This window comes from Lepisosteus platostomus, chromosome 6 (assembly GCF_059453375.1).
Source record: "Lepisosteus platostomus isolate fLepPlt1 chromosome 6, fLepPlt1.hap1, whole genome shotgun sequence".
NCBI classification, from domain to species: domain Eukaryota; kingdom Metazoa; phylum Chordata; class Actinopteri; order Semionotiformes; family Lepisosteidae; genus Lepisosteus; species Lepisosteus platostomus.
Window position 1 is genome coordinate 43461669 of NC_142616.1, and position 17344 is coordinate 43479012.

The window sequence follows — 17344 nt, forward strand, 5'->3', positions numbered from 1 at the left end:
TGATAAGGACTTCGAGGAAAATACAGCAATTAAATCTGACCGCAATCCTCTGATTAGGAGTGTAATTCAGCTCGAAAGGAATAGATTTCTTCTTGGAGCTTGTCGGTATATTAATGTATGTTAATATACAGTATTATAGAATCTATCGGATATCCTAAAATTACTTCAATAACAATTTTGATGAAATTACAAAGGGTTTCTGCTACTATAATCACTATGGTAATAATTTTTAAATGCACAAATAGTTATAATATCTTGAGCTACCAATTGCCGCGGACCCTTGTCACGTGAAGAGTAGATCGTAGCTGCAGTGAAGGCTTCAGACATGAAACTGACCCGGAATATTTAAACATATTTAGGTTACTTTTTGCCGAATGTTATTAGTGAAACGTTTTACATAAAATCATTTGATATTAATTGTTATGAGAAAAAAATAAAACAATCTATATTTCCTGATGTCATTGTTTCAAGAAGTCAAAGGTAAAAGGTCGCCTACATTGAGTAACTGTTCTTGCACTATGGTGGCATGTTCTGTAAGGGTTGTTAGTATTTGTTGCATTTAATGTCAAAGTTTAGGGAACGTTGCAGTCATTAAGAGATGCTGCTCACGAATTTGCGAAGTCTGGTGGCGTGTGGTTGTCGGACTGCAAGGCAGAGGTTCCAGCTGAGGAATAACATACAGGTAAGTCAAAACGATCATGTCGAAATGATGATCAAGCTGCTAGCATCACAAGACTTAAAGGAGAGAAAAGCTAGATTAGCGTAACGTCTAGCATCATGGTAGGAGAGTTAGTAAACTAAGGCATCAGATCAGCCTGATAACTAGGTTTGTCTCTTTGACGGTTACAGCAACGTGTGGAAAGGTGGTAATGTAATACAGGTATAGCGCACATTAGTTACTCAAAGAAATTCTGTACTCCCCATTACTAAAAATTGTCGTTCATGATCTTATTCATAAAGTGAGACGTGCTAAGGTGAAATGTTCGAGAGCTCGACGAGACAATTCTTACGAAAGCATAACGCCACTGTCACTTCGTTTGAATAGCCGAGAAGAGAACAGCTAAAACACTTAGTCCTTTGATCCCGGAGAAGGATTATTGAACCGTTTTATGAATTGTATTACTGTATGAATGATTACATTCATATAGTAATGCATTTAGGAGGAACTGGTTGCTTTTTTAGGCCAAGCAAATAGCTCCTCAAGAAATTGTGAACTATTAAGGATTGAAATGCAGCACCTTACGCTGCATTTGGAAAACTGTGTGCTTGGTTCTGTTGACATGCCTTTTTCTGTGCTTCCTTGAAGTTGGAAATTTAGATGTTTGGTCTCAGAGATATCCAGTCGATTTCTCTGGTACGTAGCTCAAACGGTGGCCTGGTAACTAAATATAGCAGCACAATTGTATCTGGTCCTCACAAGCACCCATTATCAACTTGACTAAAAAGCCCTAATAGTTAGCAGACCAGGCAGCTGTTGGTTGTCAACCATCGCTGTGAACAGAGTTACAGATGACCATAGGTTGAACCAATCAGCACACCTAATGAGTTTGTGACCCTGTGTCCTTGAACATAGGATGCCCCCTAGTGGTCTTTAGCACCAAAGTTCCAGAATAACATGCAGTGCTTTGATCAATTTGAGGCTTGTGAAGGAACTTTGTTAGAAAAGCTGAAGTTCAGGCTTTCATTTAATTTTATGCAATTTTTAAATTTAATCAAACTTTGGGCAGCGTGGTGGGGCAGTGGTTAGCATTCCCCTACGGGATTAATAAAGTATTATCTATCTATAATTGCTGCCTCACAGTGCTGAGGCCCTGGGTTCAGTTCCAGACCTGGGGTGCTTTCTGCGTGGAGCTTGCATGTTCTCCTCGGGTTTGCATGGGTTTCCTTTGGGTGCTTTGGTTTCCTCTCACAGTATGTCTCCGAAGACATACTGGTAGGTTCATTGGCTGGGGGGGAAATTGGCCCTGGTGGGAGTGTGTCTGTGTCTGTCTGGGATAGGCTGTGACCCTGAATTGGATGAAGCGGTTGGGAAACGGTGGATAAGATGAAACTTTGAACATCTTCCATAGCTGGGAGACGAGCGACTCCTCCATCTTGAATGGCTGCTCTAGAGGAGCTGAGGAGATGAACCTGAGAGGGCTGCACTCATGCAGTTCTGTCCCTTTGCCTTGCAGCAGAGAGTCTCATGGAGGGACCCACTGGTGAAAAGGGGGCACAGCTCTGTCGCAGCGGAGGCTGGCGCCCAGTCAGGCACAGCTGCGGGATCCATCCCCAACGGGGCCACGGACCGGATCGTGGGGCGCTGGCTGCTAGCCTGCAGTGGGATGGTGGTAGGGGCTGTTGTACTCGGTGGTGTCACAAGGTGAGACAAATCAACAGGGGACGGTTTTGGGAGTTTAAAGTACTTTTAGAAAATGTAAAACTCCAGGAGAGACATTGATATAAGTTTGATTTGCATAGCATATTCTTTTTCTGGTGCTCTGCAAACACATCACTCTGACTGTCAAGTCATAAGGCATCATTCAGCGCAGATGACGTAAACTAAGTGAATTACAGTAAATCCCCAATTTACCAGACTTTAGATTGAACTGAAGTACTCTAAAAATCAAGCATATAGTTTATACTTTTGTCATAGTGTTTTTGGGCTGAAAAACATCATTAGTGATTTAATGGACCTCCCACAATAACATACACCTCCCCCCCCCCCCCCTTTTAGATCAGGAAACCAAGGGGTTACTTTACATTGCAGTGCAAAAACAGCTTTTACCTTCATTTTGATACTCTAATGCACTTTATATATTACTTTATTATAATCAGAAATTATATGTACAATAATGTGCATTGCTTAGCAAAAGTGTAATCAGTTAATTGCATAATGCCTTTAATTCTGCGATAAATATTTAATTATCATCTTTCATTGTGAGCATTGTTACTGAATTTAGGAAAAGACTAAAATATTGTGCCAAAATACTTATTTTGCAAGTGTGTAGACTGTATTTCTAAGTCCCAGAACCTAACACATCTTCTTTATTTTTATCTTTATGGTGAAAATGATGTTATCTATTGAATTGCTATACAGTCCACTTTTCAAAAACATATCTCCAACATGTCCTGGGGTGTGACCATGCCATGATGGATTAATACGCATTATTATGTGTTAAGGCAGATGGAATGTAAATCTTGCTGTGAGAAGGAGAGATAGTGGAGAACGGAATCCCGCTATGAAAGATTTTCAGATTTTCTTTTCAGAAAGCTTTTGAGAGAGAAGAGAGCGAGTACTGAGAACTAGGAATCCAGCTGAGAGAACGAGAGGCAAGGAGCAGAGGGAAAATAAACAAGCAAGTAGAGACATGAGAGAAGAAAGAGAATTTATTAAGAATGTAAAGGAAATGGACATCATGATCCTACAGGAGATATGGTGTCGGGGAGACTTGGCTACCCACTGTCCCCCAGGCTACAAGCAGATCATGGTGCCCTCTGTCAAAAAACCCTAAATCACTTGGGGCAGAGACTCTGGGGGGGATCATTGTGTGGTACAGAGCGGAGCTCAGTCACTCCATACAACTAGTAACGAGAGAAGAGACACGAGTTTGGCTTAAAATCAGAAGAAATACCATATGAATAGAAAATTAGTTTTTCCTGTGTGCTATCTACATCCCACCCTCAGAATCCCCCTCTCTCCTACCACAGCCAGATTACACTCTGCATGAAGAGAGCACACCAGCACAGAGAAACACTGACACAGCCCAGCCTGCTGTATGACCAGGCGTACAGATGGGACACAGACAACCTAGACAGATCTAGACCAAACTGCACTGGGCAATGAAGAAATTCAGACACTGTTGGACACATTCCTAAACACTCCGTATCAACCCAACAAATTAGGCATAAACTTGGGCACACAAAAACTAAATCACCTATTTCACAAACTAACATCAAAATCTAAATAAAAAAACTTCCAAAAAACAAAAGAAAAGTAGTTTGATACAGAGTGCAAAAATATCAGAAATGCACTACGAAAAGTCTCAAATGAAAAACATAGACAACCACACAACACAGATCTGCGCCTCAGGTACTGTGACAAGGTAAAACTTTACAAACGCACGCTGAAAAAGAAAGAAACACATAAATAAACAAACAAATTGCAGAAATTGAGGAGTCACTAAATCAGAACTGTATTTGGGAGAAGTGGAACAATTTAAATAAATCAAAACCAGAAGAATTGGCCATCCAAAATGGAACAATCTGGCAAACATATTTTGAAAATCTCTATCAAAAGCTCCCAAAAACAAATTAATCAGACCAAAACACCATTTATGAAAAACTTGACATTTTGGAATTATCTATCAAAGACAACCAAAACCCCTTAGACCCCCCAGTCACAGGAGTGAGCAGGAGCTATTGGACAAACTCCAAGCCCTCAGACCACGCAAAGCCTGTGGCCAAGATGGAGTCAACAATGAGATGCTGAGACACAGCAGCCCAAAGTTGCAACACAAGCCCTGCTCAAACTCCTCAATCTCATCATGACAGCCAGATGTTTCCCCGAGGCCTGGAACCGAGGCCTGATTACGCCCATCTATAAGAGTGGAGATAGATTTGATCCCAACAACTACCAGGGCATCTGTGTGAACAGTAACCTGGGGAAGGTATTCTGCAGTATCCTAAATACACGTATACTGGCCTTCCTTACCGAACACAATGTCCTGAGCAAGAGTCAGATTGGCTTCTAACCAGATCAACGCATGTCTGATCACATTAACACCCTACACACACTGATAGACAAACACATCCACCAAAAACACAAAGGAATTTTTTTTTGTCTACTTTGTCGATTTCAACAAAGCATTTGTCTCGAATTGGCATGAAAGATTGTTTTATAAACTACTCCAAGGTGGCATAGGGGGGCAAAGTGTTTAACATAATTAAATCAGTGTATTCAGAGAGCAAATGTGCAGTGAAAATTGGAAACAAAAGAACCAAATTCTTCACCCAAGGCCGTGGGGAGAAACAGCATTGCAGCCTGAGCCCAACACTGTTCAATATCTATATCAACGAATTAGCAGGAATGTTAGAACGGTCTGCAGCTCCCGGTTTCACACTACATGACACAGAAATCAAATTCCTGCTCTATGCAGATGACCTGGTCCTGCTGTCGCCCTCAGAACAGGGGCTGCTGCAGAACCTGGCACTGCTGGAGCAGTACTGTCAGACACTGACACTGGCACTGACAGTCAATCTGGACAAGACCAGAGTTATGGTTTTCCAGAAGACAGCCAGACCTCAGGGAAACAGGTACAAATTCATGCTCAACAACAACAACACATTGGAGCACACATCCAGCTACACATGTCTCGGTTGCACCATCAGCTCATCTGGGAGTTTTGACCTGGCAGTGGAGACACTGAGGAAGAAGGCACTCAGGGCTTTCTACGCAATAAGAAGAACATCAACCCACCAACAAGAATCTGGCTCCAAATATTTGAAAGTGTAATCTAACCCATTGCCCTATATGGCAGTGAAGTGTGGGGTCCCCTCAAAGACCAGGATTATACTCAATGGGACAAACACCCCACATAAACTCTGCACATGGAGATCTGTAGAAACATCCTCCGTGTGCAGAGAAAAACACCTAACAATGGATGCAGGGCCGAATTAAGCCAGTACCCACTATTGACAAACATACAGAAAAGAGTATTAAAGTATTGGCTACACCTAAAAAACAGCAACCAAACTTCCTACCACCACAAAGCCCCGCTGATCCAAGAGCTGAGCTGAAAACAGAGCCCCCTGAGCCAGCTGGTCCTGAGGCTCACTGACACCAGCCAGCCTCAGGACAGCACTGCTAGAGCACCACAACTCAGACTCAGGCACATCACAGCACAGATCAAACAGCAATATCTCACACGCTGAGACACACACACACAAACACAACATAAACTGGAATGCTACAGAACCCTAAACAGACAATGCACACTAGCCGAATATTTTACCAAGATAAGAAACAGCAAAAAGAAACAGACCCTGACAAAGTACAGGCTCAGTGACCACAGCCTGGCCATAGAAACTGGGCGACACAGGCAGACCTGTATGCCCAGAGAGGACAGGCTGTGCTCACACTGCCAGCGGGGAGAAATAGAGACAGAGGTGCACTTCCTACTGCATTGTGACAGATACTCTGGGATTACAGAACCATTCTTCCCTAAATTCAGAAATCTAATCCCAGAGTTCCCACACCTGCCAGAATCCCTCATTACTGGGAGAGGGAGATGGTAACTCAATTGAACTGGCAGCCCAGTATGTGATCTCCTCTCACAGCCTGAGGAACAGTAAGTCTGTCCCCAAATAATGCTCCATCTGTCTACAGTCTATGTAAATTTTATGATATGTCTTTGTGTAAATGTCTGTAGACTTTATTTTACTTTTATTTTTTGTTTTGTTTTGTGTTAATTTTATTATTTTTATTTGCTTTGGCAACACTGATTGTACCCATTGGTCATGCTAATAAAACACCTTGAATTGAATTGAATAGAGAGACTTGGAAAGTTAAGTGTCCAAATCTGGGGATAATGGATCTATAATATCCACACCTGATTATACATAAACTTTTGGAAGGTGATTTGGAGTGAACGGTCTTCTGGCCCGTGCAGAGCCCTAGAGAACTGTAGACATCTGACTGCAGGACCACTTCAGTGCTCATTTAGCGTTTGGCAGGTTACTGAGAGTCACATCAACAGAGTTGGAGAGTGGGGAGGACTTGGCAACTGTGAATATTAGCTGGATTTTAAATTTCTTTTGGGTGGAAAGTGCTTCAAAGAATGCCTTGTCAGGCAGTGCTCATGTTCGAGTTTGTCTTTCGCACCCAGTGTGCTGGTAGAAGCAGTCGGTTTAGCTGTGTGAAGGTCACTGGTTGTTGGTGTTTATCCACCCCAGGCTGACGGAGTCTGGCCTCTCCATGGTGGACTGGCACCTGATCAAAGAGATGAAGCCCCCGGGCAGCCAGGCCGAGTGGGAGGCGGAGTTCCAGAAGTACCAGCAGTTCCCCGAGTTCAAATTGTGAGTTCGAATCCCACTGCTTGTAAGTGAGACTAGCCTCAGTCTGAGGCCACTATCTGTGAAATTTACCTGCTTGTCAAAAATGGATGGGGAGTGGGATGGCTGAAGCATGCTGGTGTTTGACCTAGACGCATGTGACCCTGCAGTGATTGATCAGACTGGCTGCGCATGAATATTTTAAACACCCTTTGTGTGTCTCTCCTAAAACAGTCCATTTAACTTAATCCCTTGTTAATCATCAGCAGTGTTTCCAAATGTATGGCAGCAGTGATCTCACAGTTCCTTACTTCAGACAGCATAAACATTCCTTACCTTTCTGTAAATCAGCAGAGCTCAAGCATCTCAAAGAGTATTAAAACATAAATGTATTACATTTTACATTCAAAATGTCTCAAGTCAAGCACAGGACTCAAGTTTGATATTGGAAGTGTGCCGATCTCCTTCAATGCCAGATGAATGATCCAGTTTCCCCCCCCCATTTCATTTATTTTGTAATATCATACTGTGACCAAGCTGCCTGTGCTGTTTTGTGTAATTAAGTTCACAGGGATGAATAGTTCCATTTGCTGAAACACAAGGGTCATTTGCAGTAAAATTGGATTAGACTATTCCGAAATTGTGAAACTGCCAGTTTATGGGGGGAGAACAACAGGCTATGGAGTAAACTTTGAGAAATGAGTGTCTCTGTGTCTTTGTGTAGCTTGAACCATGACATGACTCTGCCAGAGTTCAAGTTCATCTGGTACATGGAGTACTCCCACCGGATGTGGGGTAGGCTGGTGGGGCTGGCCTACATCCTTCCTGCTGTCTACTTCTGGAGACGGGGCTATCTCAACCGAACAATGAAGGGCCGTGTCCTGGGGCTCTGCGGCTTTGTCTGCTTCCAGGTCAGAGGGCATGGGTCAAGTTCTTTTCATGCCGTTGAAAAAGTCAATTAAGTCATTCTAAACACCGAGAGACAGTTGAGATTTTAGAATTAAAATACTGCAACAGTTCAGGAATTCATATTTTTTGTTATATTTAGTTGTCAGTCCACAGACTCCAATTATCATTAATGCTATGCTACTTGTGTGAGTATTTTTATAGTCACACGCAGTTCATAATGATCACCATTCTCTTTTTCCTTTATCGTGATAATGTTGTATGTTGTGAGTTACTTGATAGGCTGAATAAACTGAAACTCCTTAAATGAGACTATAAAAATTAAATTCCTAGGATGAAGATCAATATCACCGAGTTGTGATGCTACGCAAAGTGAAGTAGGACAAGTGAATCACATGGGAATCAGTCTATGTCATTGGAAACTACAATTTATAACAAATGTTTGTGTGTAGGAAAACAGACATTTATAATCACATATTTTAAGGGGTAGTGCCTATAACATCTACTGTAAGCTCTGTCGTCTGTGCTGGCAGGGCCTGCTGGGCTGGTACATGGTGAAGAGTGGCCTGGAGGAGAAGCCAGAGTCCTACGATGTCCCCCGGGTTAGCCAGTACAGGCTGGCTGCCCACCTGGGCTCTGCACTGGTGCTCTACTGCGCCAGCTTGTGGACCGGCCTGACTCTGATGCTGCCTCCACACACGGTAAAGCAAATCGTGTGCCCTGCAGGAGGATTTGCCTTTTTTATTTTTTTAATTGACCATTACTTTGTCTTTATGTCTTGCCCAACGTGGTTCCTTGCTACAACGTTTTTGTGCCAGTAACAAGATAACATACTGTATGTGCTCGCTCTGAAATGTGGACTGTCATCATCTGCACCATCCAGTGTAACTCACACTGCAAGCACAGAGCACACAGATCATAACGTGTAGGACTCATGCAGCACTCGCGTATAGTGCTGCTTACTCTTATGCAGGACCTTTCGAGAGGTGTGCCTCACCTCAGCCAAGGATGCATGGTCCTCCACTTTAACCCTTTGGCTGCGTTTCTTGACCTGACACAAATTTTGAACTTTTACCATATACTGTGTTTCTTGACTAAAGTCCACAGCTGTGAAAAAACATCCCTCTTTCTGTGCTAAATCCTATTCTTTAGGAGTTTCAAAATGTTCGCCTTAATCCTCCTGTGCTTTTCTTCGTGAACTATTGGGTGTCATACACATACAATTATGTAATCATTATGGGTTTTTTACTTGTATAGTTATAGTTTTTACCAAGCTGACCCTCCAGTCCATTAAGATTAACTGCTTTTTGAATTAGTTCCCTCTTGTGTTACAGCTGCCTGCGACGCGTCAGTTAACCCTGCTCAGGAGATTTGCCCGGGGCACAGGCGGCCTAGTCTTCCTCACAGCTCTGTCAGGTAACCCCTCTCGGCCTGTGGTGCCCTTCTGAGCAGTCACAGTGGAGACGCCTGCCCTACTAAGACAAGCAGTCTTGACATTTTATCCTTATGTGTCCGACAGCTTCAAGCACCTTCATCTTTTCTTTTGCAGTTGACATAGTCTAGGATAGACTACCATACTTATTGAGAATTCATGTGGACAATTCACTGATTTAAAGAACATGAACAGAGAAATGAGAGGGCCCTTGCCCGTCTTCCTGCTGGACAAGGTTACAGCTCTAACAGATATTCTTTTTATTTCTGGCTTGTAATATGTGTTATAAATTAGGAGAGAAGAGCTTTTGGTGCACAGAAGAATGTGTCATACATTATTAAGCATCCATCTGTTATTAAGAAGCCTCTAATTCCTGTTGCAGGTTTTGTCAAGCTATAACATATTGCTGAATCACAGGGCGTAACATGGGACTCATGACCATCACCAGGCAGATGCACGGAGGCAGACAAATAAAGGAACATGTTTACAACTAATCTGATAAATGCTGCTGCTGTTTGCCTTCTGCATGTCAATAGCCTTGATTGATTTCTCAGTCCCTGTTGGTCGGACTACACCCTTTTCAACAGTGGGTGCTCACCCAGCCATGGTGGAGCTGGGAATCTGCGTTGGCTAACTAGTCATGGGTGCTGGTCACACAGAGATCAAATTGGAACAAAGATGAAAACCTAAAATTGTACCAGGAGGAATTGTGGAGTAGTGTCAGTGTTTAGGGTGCAAGGAAACAAGTAGTATTCCTAGTTGGGGAAAAAAGAATGCCCATTTTTTCCCCCGTTTTCTTTTAACAATCCAAAGTCAAAACGTACTGTCATCTTAGTTGGGTTTCTGATGACTCCATTATTAAATCACTTATACAAAACTGAAAACATAGCACATCATAAAATATCCTACTTGGTATCAGATGACATTGAAAACAAAACGGCTGGAAGATAGTTGAATAAGGAGAAGGAAAAACATATTCCTGAAATACTTTTGTTTGCAAAATATCTGTAAATGCAAATCCCATTTAAATACTTAGAGTAATGTCAGTCAGTGGACTGTCAGGGGACAAGAATGGGGTTAAAGTTAAACCTTTCTGAAAGTATTGTATAATTTCATTTTATGCATTTTTGATAGATATGCAGATTCCAGGGATGCAACTGTGACATTGACAAAAGCAATTGTCCTTTTCTGGACAGAACACAGCACGCATCCTATGGCCCTGTTGCTGCCTGTTGTGTGTTGTGCACTGTTGAGGTAGAATCAAGTGTATTCTGGCAAAATAACAGCTGAAAGAGATGGTGTCACCAAAGACAATCCATGAGACTGACTGAGTTGAGACGCTCCGTGTTTGTTCCAGGGGCATTTGTGGCAGGATTAGATGCTGGCCTGGTCTATAACTCCTTCCCTAAAATGGGCGAGAGCTGGATCCCCGATGACCTGCTGGCCTTCTCCCCCACCCTCAAGAACTTCTTTGAGAACCCCACCACTGTCCAGTTCGACCACCGCATCCTGGTAACCTAAGGGCTTCTTTTTTAACCTTCTGCAGACCCTCACAGAAGGGCATGAGGCACGGGCATGTCCAGTCAATTGTTACTGGGCATTTGTATTCTTTTAAGCCTCATATCGTGTGGGGAAGAATGTCCATTTGTTAAACAGCAGATCCTCTAACTTTAGCTTAATCATAACCATTTTTGTGAAATTTGAAAAGCTGTTTAAAAGAAGAAATTAGGCTTAATATGAATGTCTTTGTCAGTTCTGCCTACTCCACAATGTGGGGAAGTGTGAAAAGGGTATAAAGAATATTAGGATTTATAGTTACAAGTGTAAAGGGTAGAGTTGCACTTTTTAAAGGTCTGTGAACAGTCTCTGACCACAATTACCAAAAATGCTCCTAAATGCAAGATGTTAACAAAAAGGTCCAATTGTATTACTTTAATTGATGAAGCAAAATAACAATTGGTTCATAAGACACAAGACGTCTTCTGTCCAAGAGAGAATCTTGCAGATCCAACAACAAAAATATATCTACTGTACATCTGTCCAGATAATCAAATGGATTATTGCTTTTAAGGCTCAAGGCAACCTGGAGCATGTAGAGCAAAGCAGAACTATACCCTGCTCAGAACATAAAGTTTGCAACCAAGAGGTGGTCATTGACCCCCCTAGCTCATTTTGTAGCTAATTGATCCAGGTGGTGTTGGATCAGTGCACCCCATCTGATATTAGACCCTTAACCCCAGAACTATGAGAGTGATGCCACTGTGCCACCCCAAATAATAAAAATCTACATATTACTAGGCATAAATGGTGCTGTTACTGCAAAACATTAATGGTTAGGGCAGGGAGACATCCTAATATTCTGTGCAATAAAGGCTTTTTTGGCAAGAGCTTCTTACAGCACAAAGACAGAAAAGAATTTGGTACAGGGAGGTTATCAAGGAATAAGAAATCGTTACTGTTGTGAAAGCCTGCAAACAACTAATGTTACAACTTATTAGGACTTATTAGCGGGGGGGGGTTGCTCACCCTGCGATCTGTGTGGGTCCTAATGCCCCAGTATAGCAATATGGACACTATACTTTCAAAAAGCTGCCATCCTTGGTTCTGAGGTCTGATGGTCATTAACAATCCCAGGGCGTTTCTCGAAATGAATAAGAGTGTTAACCTGGTGTCCTGGCCAAATTTCCCAACGGCCTTCAACAATCATTGCTCTCATTTATGAAATGGCTTCCTCACTCCGTTCTCCTCCCCATTGATGTGTAGTGCACTTTGGTTGCCATCGCATCATCAAGGTGAGGGCTACACATTGGTGGTGGTGGAAGGGAGAGCCATTACCTATAAAGCGCCTTCAGTCAAGCATCCAGAAATAACATAATAAAATATTAAAATACAGATTTTATTAAAAATAATAACCTGCAGAAGTTGAATCCTTGAAACTCTGCAGATACAACAATGGAGTGAAATTAATTCAGTGTGCGTGAAAAGCAATGTCCCTTAAATATTTCACATGTCACTCTGCTTCCTTTAGCAAGAAAATAGGGGTCATATCATTACGGTTTCCTTTTTCACCAGATAATCGATAAAATATTTATGTTGAAATAGGATGTGTCCTTGTGCATGAAGGTGCAGTTGAACTAAAAAGAGTCCTGCTTTACAGAATTAGTAGTTTCTCTATTAGGCTTGACTTTCAGTTGAAAAATCCCAAGTGAGAGTTTAGAGTCCTCTTGGAGAAAGGACAGATTATAAATACTCTATTAAATTACTTCCCCCCTATACCTGACAGAGAAATTCAGCAATTGCATAGCAGTGATCCAAGATAACTGTCACCATTCTATTAATAACCAGAGAAGTCCTTTAGAGCTGATCTTGCTGGGGTAATACAACTACTTTAAAGAACGTTTCAGGCAGACTTTACTTATTCTATTGCAGTTAAATTATAGTATAGCATGTGAATGAGTTTTTTTTAGCATGTTTGAAAGCGTTTTAAGTCGCAAAAGAAATGTGAACCCATTTTTGCTTGATGGCCCCACAGCACTGATTATTCCTGCCTGCCGTATTTTTGTGCATTGCTTTGGCAAGCTGGGATTGATCCATGCCACATCTCTCTGCAGGGTATTGGCTCAGTGGCGGCCATCACTGGCCTGTACCTCTTCTCCAGGAGAATGGCTCTGCCCAGAAGAGCCAGAATGGCCATGACCTCCCTGCTGGCCATGGCCTACTTGCAGGTGAGCATGACGCGCATCTTTGCGGCCTGCGTGAGAGTCAGTCATGTTCACTGGCTGCCTGTTAAAAAGCTGTATTTCCATCAGAAAAGTGACACCAAATGAGGAACATTCCATTTTAGTGGCCCATAGCATTATTTTGCTTTCTTCATCTCTAGTCATCATGACTCATTACCCTTTTGTAACAGAGACATTTTCATTCATTTATTACATGTTTGCAGGAAACATGCATCTGTCTCTGTCCACAATATCCTACCACTGCAAGTCAAGTGGTCACTAGTGCCATAACTCTGCTCCCCCCCCCCCCCCACCCAAGATAGTTTGAGGTAAAGGCATCCACAAAACATAATAGTATTGATTGCTTTTGTATGGTGCTTCTCATCCAAGGGAAATCTAAAAAATGCTTCACATAGAAAACGGGACCCCAGTTCAGTTTAGTTCAGCTGGACTCCAGCACCCATTTGGGGCAACTTCTGGCAGCCGTAATGCTCCAGTAGCCCCACTACACAGCAGGTGCTTCCTTAGCTTCTGAGGTCTGTCCCATTTAGAACCTTAGACAATTTTAGGTTTTGAAAGTGAAACAAACAGCTGAGTAAAAGATATCACCCCTAATAAACTGAAGCCCACTACTTTTAGTGGGACAGTGATCCAGGTCTGATGTTGGCATATGGCTAGCAAGAACACATATGTTTGTTAAACAGTAAAAATACTGTAAGTTGCATTATTAAAGAACATGTCAAAATCCTTGTGCATTTTATTTTGGCATTCTCTTGTTCTGCAGTCAGGTGACCTCCCTGTTCTTCCTCCTCAGGTGGGGCTGGGCATCAGCACCCTGCTCCTGTATGTGCCTACGCCTCTGGCAGCCACACACCAGTCGGGATCTCTGGCACTGCTCACCTTGGCCATCTGGTTACTTGCTGAGCTCAGGAGAGTTGCCAAGTAAACCAGGAGGTGGACGCAGCAGACACCACCTTCCCCTCTCCCTCCGTCTCCACGTCGCTTGGATTTTGGCATTGCTACTGATTCACCTACTGTGATCTGTTCTTTGTCTGCACTGCCTTTACCTACACTGGGATAATTCTGGTGAAATTCAGCCCAGGACTTCCAAACATTCCTTCCTGAAGCTGTTATTCAAAAACATGAGAACTCAAGAGCCACGTTAAATTGTTTTAGAAGCATGTGGGCAAGCTTGACTTCATGCACTCTGGTCAGTTCTTGAGGATTCTGTTGTCTAATAAGTGCTGTTTATTTATGACAGGAACTTTGCAGTACAGAATTAATGCCAGCAGATGGCATATCTCACAGAAGAATTTGCACAGCATCCTGTTGTACATCTGGAGAATTAGGGAATTGAAGCAGATGTACAGTATGTACAAGTCCTAAAGGGATAAAGTACATAGTGCATTTGCTTCTTACTCTTGAGTTAGAACTCTCCTGGGCAATAAACGGAACCCATTTTGTGAGCAATCTTAAGCCATGATCAAGTCTGTTATGAAGAAATTTAAAAGGATGCATCAACAAGAAAATAAAAAGGATGGGCTGGACTTTATTACTTTCAGAATCAGTTTGCTTATGTGTATATTTTTTCAGAGTCATTTAGGAGCTTAATTTTTTCTGCTGTGTGCCGTGTTCTCCTGGGTTACTTGGAGGCTATCACCTGTACAGTACTTGGACAGAAATCTTGATTCAATGCAGTTGTTCTTCATCAATATGTATACCACACATTGCTTTGTTGTAGTGCGAGGGGGCATTAAAGAAATTTCCTACTGATAAGCCTTTTTTTTTTTAGTTTTCTCAAATCGGAGAAAGCTAAGAGGGATGTCTTACTATGATTTCCAAATCTCAATCTATAACAGAAATAAGACTGATTAGACTGTACTTTCCCCAATTCTTAAACAGCTGACCTACAGTGCATGACCCAGATCATATAAGTAATCATATTCATTCAGATTTCCTTATCAGAATCTGACATTTTAAACACCTTTAAAATCAGTATTCATGAAAAGCTTGGCTTTTATCAATGTGGTTTAAAGTTGTTGATCAGACATATGAGGCTCAGCCAGGGGACCTGTTGGCTTTGCACATAAACATGTTTCTCTGTTAAATGTGATAAATGCATACTGTACATGCAGCTATTCAGTTCACCATGACTTGCAGTAACTCACAAATAGCTTTACAGAATCATATTTATAAACCTGACAGTTTTAGAACACTGATCTGTTTCCCTACTGAATAAGTTATTGGACAGAAGTTTCCCCAGTATGTCATTCTAATCCACTTATTTTTATTTAATTGCCCTTGCAGCTGTATGGAGATGTTTACAAAAACTTTCCTGTCACAAACTGGGCAAGTTAAAGTGTGGAAAAAAAAAGCTAATAAAACCAAACTCAGGTCCTGACAACAGCTTTCTACAGACGTAAATTTAGAAAAGTAAACAATTACAGTATACACCTCCCCAGTCATCGGGGAATACTGTGCAGCACTTGGCATGTTTCTGCCTGGAAGTTTCAGAGTCCTGCCATCTGCAGACAAGAACACAGAAAAACAACCTGGAAACTGAGTTCCCTTTACAGTATGTGTCCTTTCTAATAAAGGATCCTGCCCAGGACTAAATTTCTCTCCGAACTTGCCACTTCTTCTACAGCCCAATGCACAAACAGAAATGAGAGATTTAAATACTGCAGGCCAGGGATCTGCCCTGTAAATCCATTGAGAACAAGGAGAGCTGCTGCTGCTGCATTAAACTTAAAACAGGTAAGTGGGGGATAAAACAAACACCTCAATGCAACCTGGCATCCTTTTTAGAATGTTTTGTAGAATATGGGCCACCAAGTTACAGAAAAGACATTGTCCTTCGCTGGACTGATTTCACAGCAGCAGCCAGATACATTGCGGGGCTTAGGGGAATGTCCTAATTCTGATGGAGATTGAAATTGTCTTTTGCCTACCAAGTTATCCTATATTGTTGACCCAAAAACAAATAAAATAGCAAATACATTACTAGGGGAGGATAGTTTGGTGATTTCCCCTGTACCCATCAAGAAAGAGTAAAATGGTTTTGGGGACACAGCTTTTAAGTGGTGGGGCAAAACACTCAAAAGTCCAAAACCTCTAATGATCAGTATGGCAGACAATACCCATATATTATGATGAACAGGTTTAGCTGCCAGACTACAGTGAAACTGGGGAATTAATTTATGGTTAGGAAAGTAGCATGATTTCTGGTGTTAGAATGCTTTTAAACCCATGTAATTTTGTTGGATTATGACAGGGAATTATGTAAAGACAATGGTACATAAAGATACAAAATATTAAAATGTTATTCTAAGATGTCAAGTTTAAAAGTCCCTTTCAATTTTTTGGGTGTAAAGTAGAAATGAAGTGGTACAACTTTTCAAAAAGCTGGGACCCCAGCCCAACAATCTTCTCCCCACCGCACCCCCTATCCCCATGTACAGCCTATCTAATGGTGCCGTATTGGGGGGGAGAAAAGTTTCAAAACCCAAAGCAATGCTGTGAAAGGTGAGAGGGCCTGCCTAGTGTGTAAAACACTTGGTTGCAGCATTGTGGTTTAAATGCTATTGGCTTGCCTATCACAGTGCATAGTGCAACTAATCAAAACCATGAGAAAAGGAGATCCACAATGCAAAGCTGTAAGTCTCCTGTGTAAAAAAAAATCAGTTTGAACATCATGTGTGCCGTTTTTAAAAAGCTGTTGAGTAAAGAATAGGAATTTTCCTGCTGTCGGCAGTATTGTGAATATAGTTGACCCAGTGCTCGCTGTAGTATACCCCCTTTTTTCAAATACTAAGCTATCATGCCAGATTGATTAGAAATCTTAAATTGATTTCCATACACTTTTTTATGCCCCATGAACCATTACTTTTGTGAATTACAGTATTTAAATATCAGTTTACCTTGTCAGTGACAGAGGATTTTGAAAGAGTAACTGTCCTGTTACTGTAACTTAAGAGAAGGAACAGCCAAGTTTCTCATTGGCCCTTACCAATCATGGCCTCTTAATAACCCCCATCTATGAACTGGCTTCATTCTGTGCTCTCCTCCCCACTAATAGTGGATGTGTGGTGAGCGTTTTGGCACGCACTACGGCTGCCGTCGCATCATCCAGGTGAATGCTGCACATTAGTGGTGGTGGAGGGGAGTCCCCATTACCTGTAAAGCGCTTTGAGTGGAGTGTCCAGAAAAGCGCTATATAAGTGTAAGCAATTCTAAGTGACAGAATGAATACACT

At 42.0% G+C, this 17344-nt stretch overlaps 1 protein-coding gene across 1 annotated transcript; it reads left to right on the forward strand.

Annotated features, from left to right (window-relative positions):
- The first annotated feature begins 136 nt into the window (after positions 1-136).
- Positions 137-15705, forward strand: cox15 (cytochrome c oxidase assembly factor COX15). Its single transcript, XM_088635952.1, has 9 exons — positions 137-682; positions 2175-2362; positions 6934-7056; positions 7757-7943; positions 8472-8639; positions 9273-9354; positions 10728-10882; positions 12982-13095; positions 13904-15705. Exons 1-9 carry the CDS (start codon positions 599-601, stop codon positions 14033-14035), a joined length of 1233 nt encoding a protein of 410 aa, XP_088492078.1. The 5' UTR covers positions 137-598; the 3' UTR covers positions 14036-15705.
- Positions 15706-17344: the final 1639 nt, after the last annotated feature.

Excerpts from the sequence above, each read along its gene's own strand:
- cox15 (XM_088635952.1), top strand. The coding sequence starts at position 599 with ATGCTGCTCACGAATTTGCGAAGTCTGGTGGCGTGTGGTTGTCGGACT. Across the intron at positions 7,057-7,756 it reads CAGTTCCCCGAGTTCAAATT|CTTGAACCATGACATGACTC; the intron begins GTGAGTTCGAAT and ends GTCTTTGTGTAG. Across the intron at positions 10,883-12,981 it reads AGTTCGACCACCGCATCCTG|GGTATTGGCTCAGTGGCGGC; the intron begins GTAACCTAAGGG and ends ATCTCTCTGCAG.